The following is a 16,940-nucleotide window of genomic DNA, read 5'->3' as shown; positions in this document are numbered from 1 at the left end:
GCTGCTGGCACCGGCTTCCCTCTGGCACCTGGGACCCAGGCTTCCCTCCGGCCCCAGCTTCGTCCAGAAGGACATCCAGAATCATGTCCAGAATCACATCCGGTCTAATTAGCATATTATGATTTTATTATTATAGATAGCCCTTCTCTTATACCTCTTTCAGAAAACCTCCTGTGTTGGGAAGAAAAAAAAAATCAACCACAGTGTTCAAGCTGAGCCTGACTTCTCTTGCATACCTAAGAAATCCTTTGCCCTCTGCCAGGCCTTCTCCTAATCCTCACCAAAGGAGATTATCTCTGTAATCCTGCCACACATCCTGATTCCTTTCCCCCCATTTGTCTCCCTCTTCCCTCCCATTCCTAGTGAAGCACTACCTTACTTCCCAATCATGTTCAGTCTCTCGCAAGAGAGACACAGTTTTAATGATGCCAAGTCCTGATCAAAGAAATAAAGGCTGAAAAGGATCTATCCTGTCACAGGTCCAGTCAGCTCTGTGTCCTGGACGTGTGTGTGTGTGTGTGTGTGTGTGTGTGTGTGTGTGTGTGAACTGCTCTCCCTTCAGCCACAGATACCAAACCTGCATTGAAAAAGTACACATTGTTTCTAAATGTTCTTGTCTACATCTTAACACTTTATTCAAGTGAGTAAACATGTATTAGAATCAGTTCTATTGGAATTTTTTCCACCTGCTTATATGGTGGAGTTGAATTTGTGAGCAAGAGGAGAGGATGTCAACGTGTGCTGAAGAGTTGGAAAGAAAAAGAAAAGGGACAGAAGCAAACGGGGCGTGCCTGATATTCATTCATCTGGTGGCCAAGACTGGAGCCGGTGTAGAACGCTCAGCATTTCCTCTCTGGCACCGCTGGGTTCTGGAATTCACACAGATGTAGACAATTACGCCTTTGAAACTTGGCTTCCAGAGAGGTTTATCCCATTGTCTACACAGGTGCCAATCGAGTGAGAATTTAGAAAATGGGCCTCCTCTATTCCTGCCAAGCCCTTCCGAGTCACAGTATTTAGATTTAGAAACAGAACACAGCTCCCTGGGAGGCGTCGGCGTGAATCCAGGGGCAGATTTGGCCGAGCTGCTAGTCAGTGTCGCTGGCTCCTGTGTGTCCTTTCCTCCCGCACATCCCTTCTCCAAGAGCACAGCCCCTCCCGTGAGTGAGCACCAGGCCAGCCCACAGAGGGGAGCAGATTCCTCCCCTATGGCCAAGCCGCCAGAGCCTGTCAATAGCTGCTTTTTCCCAAAATGCCATTCAGAGCTCCTGGGCGCGAGCGGAGGACACAATCGTGCCCTGAAGATGTCTTTGGCAGCAATGAATGCAGGTTCTCTAAGAAGAGTGTCTGTGAGTTAAATGGCCCAAGAATGAGAAGACCAGCCTGCCAGGGCTCCTGTCAGGCGGCTGCCAGGTTAGGCGGCTGGAGAAACCGACACCTGCACGCAGATAAGGAGATCAAACAGGAGCTTCACAGAGCGGGCCAGGCTCCAGACAGAGAGAGCAGCAGCAAACTGTTGACCTTCTGGGTGTTTCTATTTCACCAATGAAACTCTCGCTCACCAAGGCATTGCTTTGACAAAAAGCACATTTTAAGGTTGGATCCCCAAATCCCATGGTAAAGCTCCTCCCTGGTACTTGTTGGGAGAAGGTGGAAAAAAAGTAAAAGTGGGGAGAGTGAGTCACAGGCACTTGGACACCAGCCAAGTCCGTTCCTGTCTCCCAGGATTTCCCATGCTAAGTGGAGGGATGTGATTGGTTTGCAAAGGGTGGGAGGCAAGCATTTTCCCTCATTCAGGGTTCAAATTTGGAGTCTCTACATGTAGACTGGACCATGTTATTTTTACTTCCCTGTTTTCTCCATAAATTACACATAAATTTAAAGCATCATTCAATAATCATGAAATCTCTCTCTCTCTCTCTCTCTCTCTCTCTCTCTCTCTCTCTCTCTCACACACACACACACACACACCAGCTGCTGAGTCTGTGCCAGAATTGTCATAGATAACATAGAGCTAGAGGTAAAATGAAAAAGGGCCTCATGCTCACTCCTCCTCCTTTCCACAGATTCGAAACGTGGCAGCCAATCTCTGTGTGGACAGCAAGCATGGAGCCACGGGAACCGAGCTCAGGCTGGACATCTGTGTCAAGGATGGCTCGGAAAGGACATGGTCTCATGAGCAGGTATGCTGGCTCCCAGAAGCCGTGGGCTAGGGGCCGAGGCAGGCACAGGGGGACACAGTGGGAAGGAACCTCCAGAGGGGCTGTGTGGGGCCTGGGGGAGGCCGTGGTTCTGTAGGTGAGTGAATCATTTCCCTTCTTTATTTCTGCTCCTCCTCAGAGCAGTTGTGATCCTCAGTGGAGATCATGTATAAAAATGTGCTTTAAGTCATAGGAAGGATGGAAGAAATGTTGACTGTGGCCCTGTTATATTTCCTTTCCCAGAATATATCGTTTTCAAACCATGAAAGGCCTGTCCGAGGCTGTAGAACTCTTCCAACTAAATTTCATGGCTTTCATGAAAGACTTTTTGTTACTCCATAAGTTTGTATGACTTTAATCTTACTTCCACCCTCTGGCTGTTTATGGAAAAGAATATTTTACATACACCTCTGGTTGCTGTAGGAGTTTGTAATCTCACACATGAAAGATACCTTGGAGGCAATAACACCCCATGAAGGATGAGCTTCATGGGCTGCGTACAGGCTGTGTGTTGCTTCTGACTGAGAAAACCTTTCAGTGCTGCCCAGTTTGTGAAGTGAGGTGTGACCCCTGACCCGCTTGGAAGCTTGACAGCCCTCGTGAGGGGCTTTCCTCACACTGCGTCCCTGTTGTACCGTTTTCATGTTTAACTGTGAACTATTTCAAATAGGAAACTATAAAAAACATTATACCCGGCATTTATAGACTCATCGTGCAGATTTAACAAGTATCTTCAGCTATTTCTATATTTTTTAAAGAATAAAATTTACGCCCTAGCCTGTTTAGCTCAATGGATAGAGCGTTAGCCTGTGGACTAAAGGGTCCCGGGTTTGATTCTAGTCAGGGACACATGCCCAGGTTGCAGGCTTGATTCCCAGTGGGGGCTGGGGGGGAGGGGGAAGGCAGCCAATCAATGATTATCTCTCATCATTGATGTTTCTATCTCTCTCGCCCTCTCCCTTCCTCACTGAAATCAATAAAAATATATATTTTTTAAAAAGAATGAAATTTACAAATACAGTTAAAGCCCCTATCCCGCCTTGCTACTCCCTTCTCCGCCTCTGCAAAGGATATATTCCACGGTCAGGATAGTATGTCCTCCTGTGCTTTCTGCTTCCCAGAATTGTCCATAATGCCTCTCTTAGGCAAACCAAAAAGGAGACAAGCGATTTCCAGTGAAGTATTAGTGATGTTCTACTCTGCTCCGTTCTGCTCGGTTCCGTGCTGTTCTGTTCTGCTTGAGATATTCCTTACGTGTCTATCTTTTCTATTATGGGTACCTGCCGTGCCAGCCTAGGGTCTCCCAGAGTCCTCAGGTGTGCTGAGACCCAGCACGGTGGCGCCGCCCCCCACTGCCCCTTCCTGCCCCACCTCTAGCCTGAATTCTCGGGCAGAGCAGCATCATTCAGGAAAGCACCCATGCACTGAGTCCATAGCACCACCCACCCAGAATTAATTCAGTCCATCACTGAACCAACAATGCCCCTTCCACCCCAAGCCTGTAATCTGGTCCTTGCACTCTTTTTTAAAAATTATAATATATATATGTGTGTGTGTGTGTATAGATAGATAGATAGATAGATAGATAGATATAGATATATATATATTGATTTCAGAGAGGAAGGAAGAGGGAGAGAGAGATAGAAACAGCAGTGATGAGAGAGAATCATTGATTGGCTGCCTCCTGTACACCCCACACTGGGGAGCAAGCCTGCACACACACACACACACACACACACACCCCACCCCCATCCCCCGCATGTGCCCTGACCAGGAAGCAAACCATGACTCTCGGTTCATAGGTCGACGCTCAACCACCGAGCCATGCCGGCAGGGGGAGGTCCTTGTACTCTTATCCCACAAGCTCGCGATGTTCTAGCAGGATCCTGGGCCATGCAGTCAGGCCCACCTAGATTTCAGCCCGTTTGCCCTGTGTGTCCTTGTGAAGTTATTAAACCTTTCTAGGCCATCATTCCTCCCTCTTTAAGTAGGGACCACAATTCAGCTCCCAACAGGGTTATTACGAGAACAAGTCATGTCTATTATATAACAGCATCTTGCACATCGGTGCAGAGTCAATATACTTTTCTGCCTTCTCCCAGTCCTCCCCCCAGAGCGCTTCATGCTGACACCAAATTAGAGCTCTCTCAGGTCCCAGGCAGCCGCCACACACCAAATACTCTTTCTCGTTCACTCAAATCTCTATCCCGCAGCGTGCCACGCTGATCAGATGGGCTATGAGGAAGCCTGTAGCCCCAGGACTCACTGATGGGAATGAAATGTCAGTAAAAGCTGACTCACCTGCCCCTTTTCCTCTCTCTCTCTCTCTCTCTCTCTCTCTCTCTCTCTCTCTTTCTTTCTCTCCCTCTCTCTCTCTCTCTCTCTCTCTCTCTCTCTCTCTCTCTCTCTCTCTCCCCCTCATCTCTGTCTCTCTGTAAGCACCACAGGGAAGCTACCAGGGGTGTGAGATAGCGTTGGCCTGTTACCTCCAAGAAGCAATTCTGACTTCAGCCTGAGAGCCAGAGGGAAGAGTTCAGAGGCCTCCCAGTAAGACTGGTACCTAGAGATGAAAGGTTATTTTCTAAAAGGAAAAAGAAAAGGGAGCATGCCATAAGGAAAATCTTTGTCTGAAGGGTCAAATTCCTCTGTGCCACCTCCATTCAGCCCAACCAGGAACCAGACCTAGGCAGCTGGTTGATATGAGGTACGCATACCTGAATGCCTGAATCAGGAGCAATATTTCTATCCCCTGGAGTGTTCTAGAATGAAATATTTTTCTGGACTTCAGATTTTATTTTCCCGCTGAAAATAAAGATATAGATAAAACCAACTCTAAGGTATACACTTTAAAAATTGTTCTTTTATTTTCCTTCCCGCTCAGGCAAAACTGTAAACATCTATGGAATGTAATTCAAGAAATAGTCAGCAGAGGGCAGCACTAGACAAGCGGACATAAGAGGAACTAAAGGGACCAGTTCATAAATCTCTTTAAAAAGATTTCCAGTCTCTGGAGACTGAAAGCAGAGCTACAGGAAGATTAAACAAGGTTGACAGGAGGTTGAAAATAAATCATATTTAAAATATGCACCACGCTATATTGCCTCGGAGGTGAAAACATTGCAAGCTGCTTTGTTCTCTAGTAATTAAGTGCAAGCTTTATTCAATGACTTATTAGCATTAGGTCCCATTCTTTTACAGTTAGATGAAAATTCCTGAATGAGAAAAGAAGTATATCAGGACAGGAAAATTATAGCTATTCTTTTTCATTCAAAGGCATTCATAGAACACAAAAGGGACACTTATGAAAGCTCAAGTGATCCTGTATATTTAAAATAAGCACAACAGTTCCATGGGCACTGAGGAAGAGTCTGTTGAAGCACCCATTTTTTAGTTGAGGGGAAAATATGTATTATCACTGTTTCCAAACAGTGAAGATGAGTTTGAACTTTATTCTCCAACACAGATATACATGAATCACAACAACTATATAAAAGACAACTGGAAAAACACTTATGCAGAAAGGTCCATGAAATATGAACATTCCTACTTAAAAGCACAAATCATTAATCTTACTAAGACTGGAGAAAACTTCTGAGAGTGAATTCGTTGAAGGAGAAATACTTAAACTTTGAAAGGAGAGAAATTACCCATTAGAATAGCAGTCTTGGCGTGTTCCTTTTCTTGTTAATTCTTTTTTAAATCATTTTTTGTTTTTCAATTATAGTTGGCATACAATATCAGGTGTACACGCCAGAGATGACGCATTCTATAACTTGCTAAGTGATCATCCGGGTAAATCTCATCCCCATCTGACACCACACATAGTTATTAGAACATTACGGGCCGTATTCCTCATGCTGCACTTTACATCCCCTTGACCATTCTGTAGCAACCAATTTGCACTTCTTCATCCCTTCACCTTTTTCGCCCATCGCCCCCAAACCCCATCCCATCTGGCAACCCTGAAAATGTCCTCTGTGTCTATGAGTCCGTGTCTGTTCTGCTTGTTCGTTTACTTTGTTTTTTAGATTCGATTGTTGATAGATAAGATTGTTGCAGAGCACCAGTGATGACTAATGTGACTTCTATGAAGGAAGCAAATGTCTGATTCGTTTTTCAGGGCCATCTATTTAGCTGTTTGATATCACTGTGGCATTGTGCACTGGCTTTCAGTTTCCTTTAGGGACCAAGAAAGAAAACTAAAATTAGACTGTAGGTCTGGAAAGGATTCTCCCCAGTGGCCATTATATTATGAGTCCCTGGGAAGAGGGAGGAGGGGAGGGGAAGGGCAGAGGGGTGGGGAGAGCCCTGGTGCTGTTTGGCCAGGCAGCTGCTCTGATCGCATTCTGGGGAGGAAGCGCTGACTGCAGTGGGGCAGGCCCTGGTCCTGCTGAGGAAGCAGACAAAAGCTCCTTTCACAAGCCTGGAGGGGAGATGTGCAAGCAGAGATGAAGCAGGTCCCTGCATGCGGTAAAAGGACAGATTCTGGGACATGGTCTCACTCTCGGGACAGAACACATGGATGGACACACACCGCAGAAAGGAACGTGCGCTATCTCCCATAGCTGCCAACCACACAGCAAAGTATCACCCTCTACAGAAAGGAAAATACTTTTAATCTTTCCAAATCAGGTAGCAAAGCTCTGATAGTGTATTTGCAGTTCTGTGTCTAGGGAGCTTATTCATGCAATACAATGCAGACGCAGGCAACGTTACTCACACCACATTCATGTTAAAGCAAAGATGGTATGCGTCATTAAGGAGTTATGTGTCATTCTGAATCTACATTTAAAAGTATCACTTAACAGAAAAAAGTAGAGCCCTGGCCTGTGAGGCTCAGTTGGTTGGAGCGTCATTCCGTGTACGGGAAGGTCACAGGTTCGATTCTAGTTAGGGCACATACCTGGGATTTCGGTTCATCCTCCGGAGTGGGTACAGGAGGCAACCAAGCCATGTGTCTCACTCACATTAATGTGTTGCTCTCTCTCCCTCCCTCTCTAAGAAAAAGTAGTGAAAGTAATATCAATTTCCTCTAAAACTGAGGGATGGAGGTTAAAAAAACTCATGAGTTATTTTCTGGGAAATCTAAATTCTTCTTTCTGTAAGAAACAGCCCAAGGGAAGAAGACAAACTATGAATGTCACAGTAACATCACCCAAGGCAAACAGTGGCAATGCTTTCATCATGTCTGCTTGTTTCTGCCTTGACAAGAGTGCACACAGAAAAGTGTGCCTAATGACTGAAACACTCAATGCCTGATTGCTTTGACATGGCCATTAGGGTAAGATAAATGGCAATAGAATGCATTTCAAAAACATAAGCAAAAACATTTTTAGCTAATGGTAGAGGCAACAGAGTAAGAAGATGAATACAATCTGAAGCTATATAACATGGGGTGTGGGAAAGCAATCACCAGGTAATAATAATAATAATAATAATAATAATAATAATACATAAAACACTGAAGACTGCAGGCTAATAATCAGTCTACAAATCTAGTGACTGTTGCACTATAATAATAAATCTGGAAATAAGAAATAAAAGTCACTTAAAGATGCTCTGAAATATAATTGTGACAATACATGAATAAATCTGTCCAAGAGATATATCTGTGTAAGTGTGCCCTAACACGGGTATTCTTTTGGGCCTAACAGATTCATTTATTAAAAAGTAAGACAAGCAAAACATAAGAAAAAATAAGTAAGAAATACTGTTATAAAGCCATTTGACCCCTGCAGGCCTGATTGTCCTCAACTGCATAATAAGAGGCTGTTCTAAGTCATGATTATGGTCCCTTTTGGCTCCGGCCTTCTGAGAGTACAGCAGGTCCTCCAATCATGCTGTATTGTTCAACATGGTTTCGTTATAACATTGATGAGTTGCCATAGGAACTTAACTCTTGTTTATATCAATTAGCCTATGCTAAAACTGGTTTCGTTATATGTTGTTTCACTTAAATCACAGAACCTATCGATGATGTTAAGTGAGGACTGTTTAAATAGCAAAAAGAGATACAGAGACAGAGGGGCAGAAAGACATCAACAGAGAGGGAAACGGATTAACCAGTGAAAAACCACTGGTTCCTGCATTGCTTGGTCTGTTTATGGTACCAAGGAAATTTGACATTTAAATAAAATATTTAATCAATGCCAATGGTAGGCTTAGAAGTTGGGAAATAATAGGTTACTGAGCCTAGACTCATTGAAGTTGAAAGTTCAACAAATAATAATATGGTTGATATTATAATTAAGACCCAAAGAGAAAAAATTCTTTTGATGGACCAAGAAGATTGATTCATTCATCTTCAAGCTATTCCAATACACTTTTTGTTAATATAATGAGTGCAAATTTTTATTTATTTGGTAGAAATCGTATTGAACATTTATTATGTGTCATGAGTTGTTCTGGGTGCTGGAAACATGAAGATAAAAAAAGGTATGATTCCTGCCATTTAAGATCTCACTGTCTGGCAGGAGATACAGAAACATAAATGGACAAACATGATGAAATAACGTAAGGATGGCAAGGAGTAAGGAGCTCAAACAGGAAGGCTGCTTGGAGGAGTGGACAGCTGAACTGACGTTGGCCTTCCATCCAGCGGAACTCTCATTAACAAAGTCACAGGAGGGAAAATATAGCCTGATTAATGCAAGGGGCTGTACATGTTTTATTGTTGCTGGGAGGTAAACGAAAGGGAAGAGATGCAGCTATAAAAAAAATGGCAAAGGGCAGATTGCGGAGAGTTCTTTCCATGTTAAAGAGTTTGAACTTTAGAGGTTATATGCAAATATTGTGGGATTTTAGGTTGAGAGGTAGCACGGCCAAATAGGCATTTCAAACAGACTTCTCTGGAGGCTGAGGAGGACAAATAGGAAGGAATTTCAAAAGGAAAGTGGAGGTGAAACTAATTAGGTCATTTTAGTAGTCCAGGGCAACGGTAGTGGAGATAGAAAGGAAGAGATACTTCCAGCAATATTTGGAAGACAAAAAATGGCCAAACTTGTTCATTGATTAGATGAATAGGGTGAGGGAGACAAAAGAGACAGGCTGGCAAGTTGGATGATCTGACCACCAACTAAAACAAAATATAGGAATAGAAACAGGCTTAGAAGGGATGAAAATCAATTAAATTTAGGATGTGTTGAATTTGAGATGTCCATGTAGGAAAATCCTACTTGGAGTTGGACTAACACAGATTAGTTATCAGCACATTGTCAAGAGTTGAGCTGAGTATATTTAAGACCAACAAGAAAGGTGCAAAGACAGAGGGTCTAAAGGAGAACCCAGAGCAACACCTCTGTTGAAGATAAAAGAGGACATGGGCAAGATGGAGTTATAGGATAACAAAGCCCAGAATTTCAAAGCCAAGGGAGTTGTGAATCCTGGGTTGAAGGGAGTGATCAAAATCAGAAATGCTGTCCTGGGCAGTGTAGCTGGAGCACTGGCCCTCACACCAAAGGGTACTGGGTTCGATTCCCAGTCAAAGGCACATACCTGGGTTACAGATTTGATCCCAGGCCCTGGTTGGGGCTCATGCGGGAGGCAACCGATCGATGTGTCTGTCTCACATTGATGTTTCTCTCTCTCTCTTCCTCCATCCCTTCCACTTCCCCTCCTCCCCACCACCAACCACAAAAAACAAAAACAAAAAAAAAAGAAAAGAAAAAGCAATAGAAAAATATTGTTGGGTGAGGATTTTTTAAAAAATCAGAATTACTGAATAGACATTTTTTTTGAGAAGTCATTCTTCTGCACAGAAGTTAAATGAATCTAAAAGTGCCTCAGTCCACAATCATATTTAAACAAACAAACAAGAAAAAAACTCAAGGGAAAGAGATTGCACAATTCTTCTTTATTGATCAATTTTAAATGACTCACCTAAAATCTCTTGTCCTTCTATTCAGAATATACCCGTTCAGGTCCTGTCTTGTGGGGAAACAAAATATAGTCACTTGCCATTACTCAATCAACTTCCATATGTTTGATTTAGATCATTTCTGATTTTCTTCAGATCACTCCCCCAAGTTCTTTCAAGTTTCTGCAGTTTCTCCACCATTTAAATGTTTTTGTTAGCCATCCCCAGAATTTTTCCAGATTCTCTATATTTTCTTTCCTGGATAGCACTTTAAAACTGAAATATACTAAGAGCCTGGTCAGTAGAGGCACTAAGTATATCATCTATATACTAGTGTCCTGGTGCACGGATTCATGCACACTGAAAGAAAATTAATTAGAAGAAATATTTTAATATTGCTATTTGCCCTTTCTCTATAATAGAAGCATCAACCAAATTCACAAGTGACAATGACAGATCAAAACACACATGTGCAATTGGCGCTAGTGAGAGCTTTATATGCATCATGCATGCGTGAGTCAACTTAGCCTTTTATATATAAAGAATAAACTTACTTAATTAGAACTGCTTTCTGATTTAGCTAAACTTTTTCCAGCCTAGTGAAGCACCCCAACTTCTCTTTCAGGTAATTGTCAGCAACACAGCAGTAAATATCAACACGAAGCAGATTATTATTATAGATCATGCAGGGAGAACAAAGGGTAAAATATTTAACTGTAGCAGTATTTGACTATATTCTGTGCAGTGAGAAAACTTGAAGTCATTTTTAAGCTCCACCATTTCTTACTTCTTTTCAGTCGGGTCAAGTTTCTAAACTTTCTAAATCTCCATTTTTCAGCTAATGAAAAGAAAATAGGATTCTACCGAATCTCCTATCTACCTACTTCAGGACTTCTGTGAGAATCAAATGAGATGAGGCATGAGAAAATGCTTCGCAAACATTTGGTTAAATTGTAAAATGTTTGCACCTGGCTATAGAGCAAGTTGGGTTCTGGGCTGAAGACCTCCAAGGAGGCTAGTCGCTAGGGAGAGGAAACTGGGTGTTGCTACGTGGTGTCATTCCCTGGAGCTCTGGGCTTGGCTGGGCTGTGGGCTGCATTTTGCACCATGGGGTCATGGCAGCATTGGCTGCGATTTGGTGGGGTGTCACTCCGGTGGTGGGGCCTGTGTTTCACTTGGGGAAAACTGAGTGTTGGTTTGCTGTGGTGCTGTTTATTTTTAAATAGCCAATGTACATCATGGCAACTCCTGTGTTGAGCATCTGCCCCCTGGTGGTCAGTGCATGTCAGAGCTACCGGTCAGACAGATGGACACTTAGCCTTTTATATAGAGAGAGTTAAGCATCGTGCTTGCTTTATATCAACAGGGGGTTCTTGGTACCTCTTTCTTTCGCATAGTTTGGCTTTACACAGCCATATCTACTTTAAGTCATATCATAAGAAGTATATATACTTACTAAAATTTTAGATTGGGAAGAAATAGGACTCATCTAGTCTATTTTCCCACTTAAGGATTTTTCCTACTACACCTCTCCTACTCTTGTTTTTTCTCCAAGTCAAACTCAAGAAAATATTCTTTCCCTACAGGAATGTGGTGGGTCTTAAAAAATTTTAATACATTATACAATTAATGTAGTGCATCATTAGAAGCATTTTTAAAATAATGGAATGGCATGGATAGGATAGAATAGACTAGGATAAGATGAGGTTGGATGGAATATCAGAGTCTATTAAAATCCAGTAAAGATAAGTATTGTTTCATGAAACTTGTTTTAATGGAGGGGAAGTGCATGCGTGAGTGTGTGTGTGTGTGTGCACACGTGCACGAGTGCATGTGAGTGTATGTGTGTGTGTGAGTGTGTGTGAGTGTGCATGCGTATATGAGTGTGTGTGCATGGGAGAGTGTGTATGAGCAAGAATGTGTGTGTGCATGTATGTGTGTCTGTGTGTGCACGTGTTAGTGTGTGTGAATGTGAGTGTGTGTGTGAGTGTATGCATGTGTGCATGTGAGTGTGTGTGTGTGTGTGTGTGTGCATGTAAGCATGTGTGAGTGAGTGTGTGAGTATGTGTACATGTGTAAGTGTACGCATGTGTGTGAATGTGTGAGTGTATGAGCGTGTGTGTAAGTGGGTGTGAGTGTGAGTGTGTTTGAACTGTACTTCTTACTTCAAAACATGGCCCTGCGTAATTACTCACCACCCCCAGGACATTAATTTGCCTATTCTTTACTTCATCAAGCTTAGCTTTCATTTAAACCAACTTTTTAAAAAAATTACTAACATCAGTCCAGCTCAGTTCTACTCCTGTGATGTTTTTTTCCAGTGAGTCTGCTCATTTAGGCTGACTGTGGCATTTTATCAAACTGAAGAATATGAAGAGCTTCATTAAGGAGTTTTTCCTCTCCTCCCATCTGCACACCATCCTCTGTTATTTTTCTAGTACCAAACTGGACACTCCTCATTTGCATTTTTGGTGCCCTCAGCCAAAGGTGCAGCTGTTACTGCCATACACTTTATATTACATGAGAGGCCTGGTGCATGAAATTTGTGCACAGGGGTAGGGGGTGTCCCTCAACCCGGCCTGCACCCTCTCCAATCTGAGACCCCTTGGGGGATATTCAACCAGCAGTTGGACATCCCTCTCACAATCCAGGACCGCTGGCTCCTAACCGCTCGCCTGCCTGCCTGCCTGATTGCCCCTAACCACTTCTGCCTGCCAGCCTGATCACCTAACAGCTCTCCTGCCAGCCTGATTGCCCCCAACTGCCCTCCCCTGCCGTGACCCACCTCCTCCACCAGGACCCACCTCCTCCATGCAAGGCAGCGGAGACACCAGGACCAACCCCCTCCGTACAGCGCAGAGCTGTGGGACCCCCAGGCATCATGGCGTGGAGCGGCCACTGGGCCCTGCCTCTGCTGTGCGTGCAGCTATCTTGTGGTGGCCATCTTGTGACGACATTGCCCGATGGCGTTGCACAAGGGCATGACACCACCTAGGCTTTTATTGTATAGGGTGCCTTTTTCAACATCTCTCTGATGCCGAGACTTAGTTCTTTCTTGTAAGTCCCAAAGCAGATCTAAATTGCTCCCCCTGCTCTCGAGCGTCTTCAAATGAAACTCACTGCATCTTTTCTGCTGTTGTCACTTCGGTAGCTCTTTACTTTTGGATGGAGAGAAGACATTCGACCTGGTGAGCCGCTGCACACCCGAAAGTTCTGCTTCGACGCGATCTCGCACAGCAGCCCGGTCACTCTCTATGACTGTCACGGCATGAAGGGGAACCAGCTCTGGGGCTACCGGAAGGTAAGAGTCAGCTCACAGCAGGCATTCCCAAACGGCCGGGCTAAAGGTCTTCTCTCTCAGTGTTTTCTTTTAAAACACACGGATGGAAACTGCTACCCGGACATGTGTACACGTATTTGGCCCACATGCTTGGAGACCACCAGCAAAGATGAGGGGAAAGATAGAGTGTTTTGGGAGCGGCCTGCTTTTGGCTTTGTTTGTGATGCCTACACAACCAGTTATGACTGAAAAATGGCTTTGAACTGAACACTAGCACCACAGGGGAGGGATGAGTCATATCTCAGACAATTCTCAAAAGGAGGGGCCACAAACCCAATAAAGACATGAACATAGGTATTCTTTTTAAGAGCCCTAATTCTCACACATACACACACACACACACACACACACACACACATGCACACACACAGATGAATGCATCTATTCATTTATTATACATCTCAGGCTCCTTTGGTTGGGAGCAATCTGGGTTATGACAAGTACAATTACACAAATAAGTATACATTTGTGTAGATGTAATTGTGGCACCCCTTATACAGAAAGTGATCCATTTTTAATTCGGCCAAAATCCTGCCCAAGTAGAGCAGAGCAAGGAGAACTTATTTGTGGAATTTAAAAGTTTAAAGAATAATCAAGTTAACATTTAATGATAGGAAAAAGTTCAAAACAAATATAAAAATCACATGTTATTGAATTTAAAATAAAGAACAATTAAATTTTTATTTTAAAATACTTTCATTATAAATATTATATAATTCTTTAAAATTCTATGGTTTTTAAGGCAGGACTCAGGTTCCACTTAGCACATACCTCATAAGCACTATTCTGCTCCTCAAGTTTGTACAACTGCTGGAGGCCCTCACAGCCAGGTAGGAGCTGCCTTCTGTTTGCCTTTTACACTCTGGCCTAATTCAACCTTTCCCTGACTATAAGAAGCATGTCAGACCAGCCCCTTTAATCATGAGCTTTGGCCATCCTGTGGCTGAGGTAACATCTGTATCCCCTGGAATTACAGAAAGTAAAAGGGGAAAACCTGAAGAGAATCGATGTGGGGGGCCCATTGGTTTTGATACCTACTCACTCACGAAATAAGCTCTCTGGTACTGACACTCACAACATTATACCCTCCATAATGTCTGGCAGATTATGGTTATGTGTCCAGAACAATATGAAATGCCAGTTGTTATACCCTTCTACAAAACAATTTAAAATCAAAAGCACTAATGAGAATATGGCACCAGATATAATACGGGGAATTACTACAATAGGAGAATCTCACAGTTTCCCTTATGAAAGACATCATGCATGATTAATCTTGTCAAACTCTTCTGCTATTCAAAATATCCAGTCTGTGTGCGGTGCAAAAAGGAAGTTTTTTGTTTTGGGTTGGTTGTTTTTATGGCTATGGACTGACCTTTAAGATGGTACCTCCTGGGCACATCAGTGAAATATCTGATTCACCATTTGCCTTGCATGCTGGTGGTCCCTAATAAACAGCCCACTTCTCATTACTGTGCATTTATAGCATGAGAGACAGAACACTCAATAACGCACAGTTAAGCCCAGAAGAGGTGGTTGTTTTCATTAGCGAGCTTACAGGGGCTTACAGATGGATAAGACCAGCTAATACATGTGCACGCGGAGCTCCCGGGGAGAGAAAAATGGCTGCGGTGATTTCAAGAGGTAACTTACAGCTTTATCACTTTAAACCTTTCCGGGATCCTCGGGGACCAGTGAGAGGAAACCATCAGAAGCAATTGCACTGTGGCTCTTCTCTCAGATCTTCTTGTAGCTGTTTGCTTTGCATTGCTTAGCAAAAGGTTACACTCGCTGTGTATTTATATAACAAGCAAGGTATTTATACATAATCAGAAACATGCCAGAGGCTCGAAATGGAAAGCTTCTGAAATATCTCATCTTAGTCGATGACTCAGGCCTATTCAAATGTACCTTTTTTAGAAAATTCCTCTTGTCTATTTCAAGGGCTATTCCCAAGGCATTCAGAGAGAAACCATGAAGAGAGAAGTCTCTGGGGCTCTACCCTGTGTGTTTAGATTCATTACTTGGCTCTGGCACTTTCAGATGGATTCGTAATATTATGAGTCAGCTTTGGAGCTGCCCCTTTTTTATTAGCATATTCATGAATTAATAGGATCCCAAAGACCCTACTAGTTGCCTAAAGCAGTGGTTCTCAACCTTTGGCCCTTTAAATACAGTTCCTCATGTTGTGACCAAACCATAAAATTATTTTCGTTGCTACTTCATAACTGTAATGTTGCTACTGTTATGAATTGTAATGTAAATATCTGATATGCAGGATGGTCTTCGGCGACCTCTGTGAAAGGATCGTTCAACCTCCAAAGGGGTCGCGACCCACAGGTTGAGAACCACTGTTTAAGGGAATCATTACCTCCAACTGTTAAGGAGGCATTGGGCTAGTGCTTTGAACATGTTCCCTCAAACCTCACAACCATTCTAGGCACTGTCAGGTGTAACTCATGGATACTAGCAGATTTTTGGCAGAGCCAGCATTCAGGTGCAGGTGTGTCTGGCTTTAGAGTCTCTCCTCTTTCCTCTGCTGTACTCTTTTTAAGAAATCAGATCACTGATGGGAGAGTTCCCATGCCTGATGGATTCTGCACCAACCCCATTCTGGACCACATGGAGATTCTTGGAGAGGGAAGGTGGCCAGGAGCTACCTGCCTTGAGTGGGTGAAGGTCATTGTCAGGCCCCACTTTCTGACCCATCAGCAACCATCAGCTCTCAGTTGTTCTTGTTTATTCGGGAAGATTTTTTTCAAGCTTTATTGAGATATAATTGACCTAAAACATGGTATGCATTTAAGGTGTATACCTTAAATCATGTAACATCATGATTTGATATATGTATATACTGCAAAATGATCATCCCCATAAGTTTAGTTAACACATCAACCACTGCACATAGTTACAAATTTGTTCTTCTTGTGATGAGAACTTTAAAGATCAACTGTCTTAGCAACTTTCAGGTATACAGTACAGTATTGTTAACCATAGTCCCATGCTGTACATTATATCATCAGAACTTACTCATTTATAACTGGGAGTTTGCACGTTTTGATCACCTTTACCCATTCCCCTTAGCTTACAGCTTTTTCTAGATGTGGGTCTTTGCTACCACACACATACAAAGAAGGGGATTCCTATGCTGTGATCTTGCAACTAGGTTCAGTTCCACAATTGTGTCCAAAAATAGCATGTACCCAGGTTAAGAAATCCCATTCTTGGTTTTCTTTTACCACCAGGGGGACCCCTGTTACAAGAACAAGGAATTGTTGAAGTGACCTCAGTAAAAGTAGTTAAATCATCCATCAACATCCAAAACAGGAAATTGTCTCTCTCTTCTTCAACCCCTACATCTAATTGGTCACTACGACTTGCCAATACCCTCCCCTGGTCAATATCTGGAAAATCCATCCTTTCTTTGCCAGTTCCACAGCCCCTGCCCTAGTTGCAGCCCTTCACATCTTACCCCTGGATAATTAAAATAGCTACCTAAAGGGTACCCGCTTCCTGTCCTTTCCCCTCTGACCCTTCTTCCATC

The 16,940-nt window shown here is 43.2% G+C and overlaps 1 protein-coding gene across 1 annotated transcript in view; it reads left to right on the top strand.

The window, feature by feature from the left end:
• GALNTL6 (polypeptide N-acetylgalactosaminyltransferase like 6) overlaps nt 1-16,940 on the top strand; it is a 937,179-nt gene that overhangs the window by 905,944 nt on the left and 14,295 nt on the right. The window contains exons 11-12 of the mRNA XM_081090925.1: nt 2,067-2,183; nt 13,208-13,357. Of these exons, the coding sequence (XP_080947051.1) occupies nt 2,067-2,183; nt 13,208-13,357 (267 nt within the window). The remainder of the gene's footprint in view (nt 1-2,066; nt 2,184-13,207; nt 13,358-16,940) is intronic.

This window comes from Myotis nattereri (assembly GCF_964212035.1).
Source record: "Myotis nattereri genome assembly, chromosome: 5".
Classification (NCBI taxonomy): Eukaryota; Metazoa; Chordata; class Mammalia; order Chiroptera; family Vespertilionidae; genus Myotis; species Myotis nattereri.
This window is presented reverse-complemented; position numbering and strand designations above follow the sequence as displayed.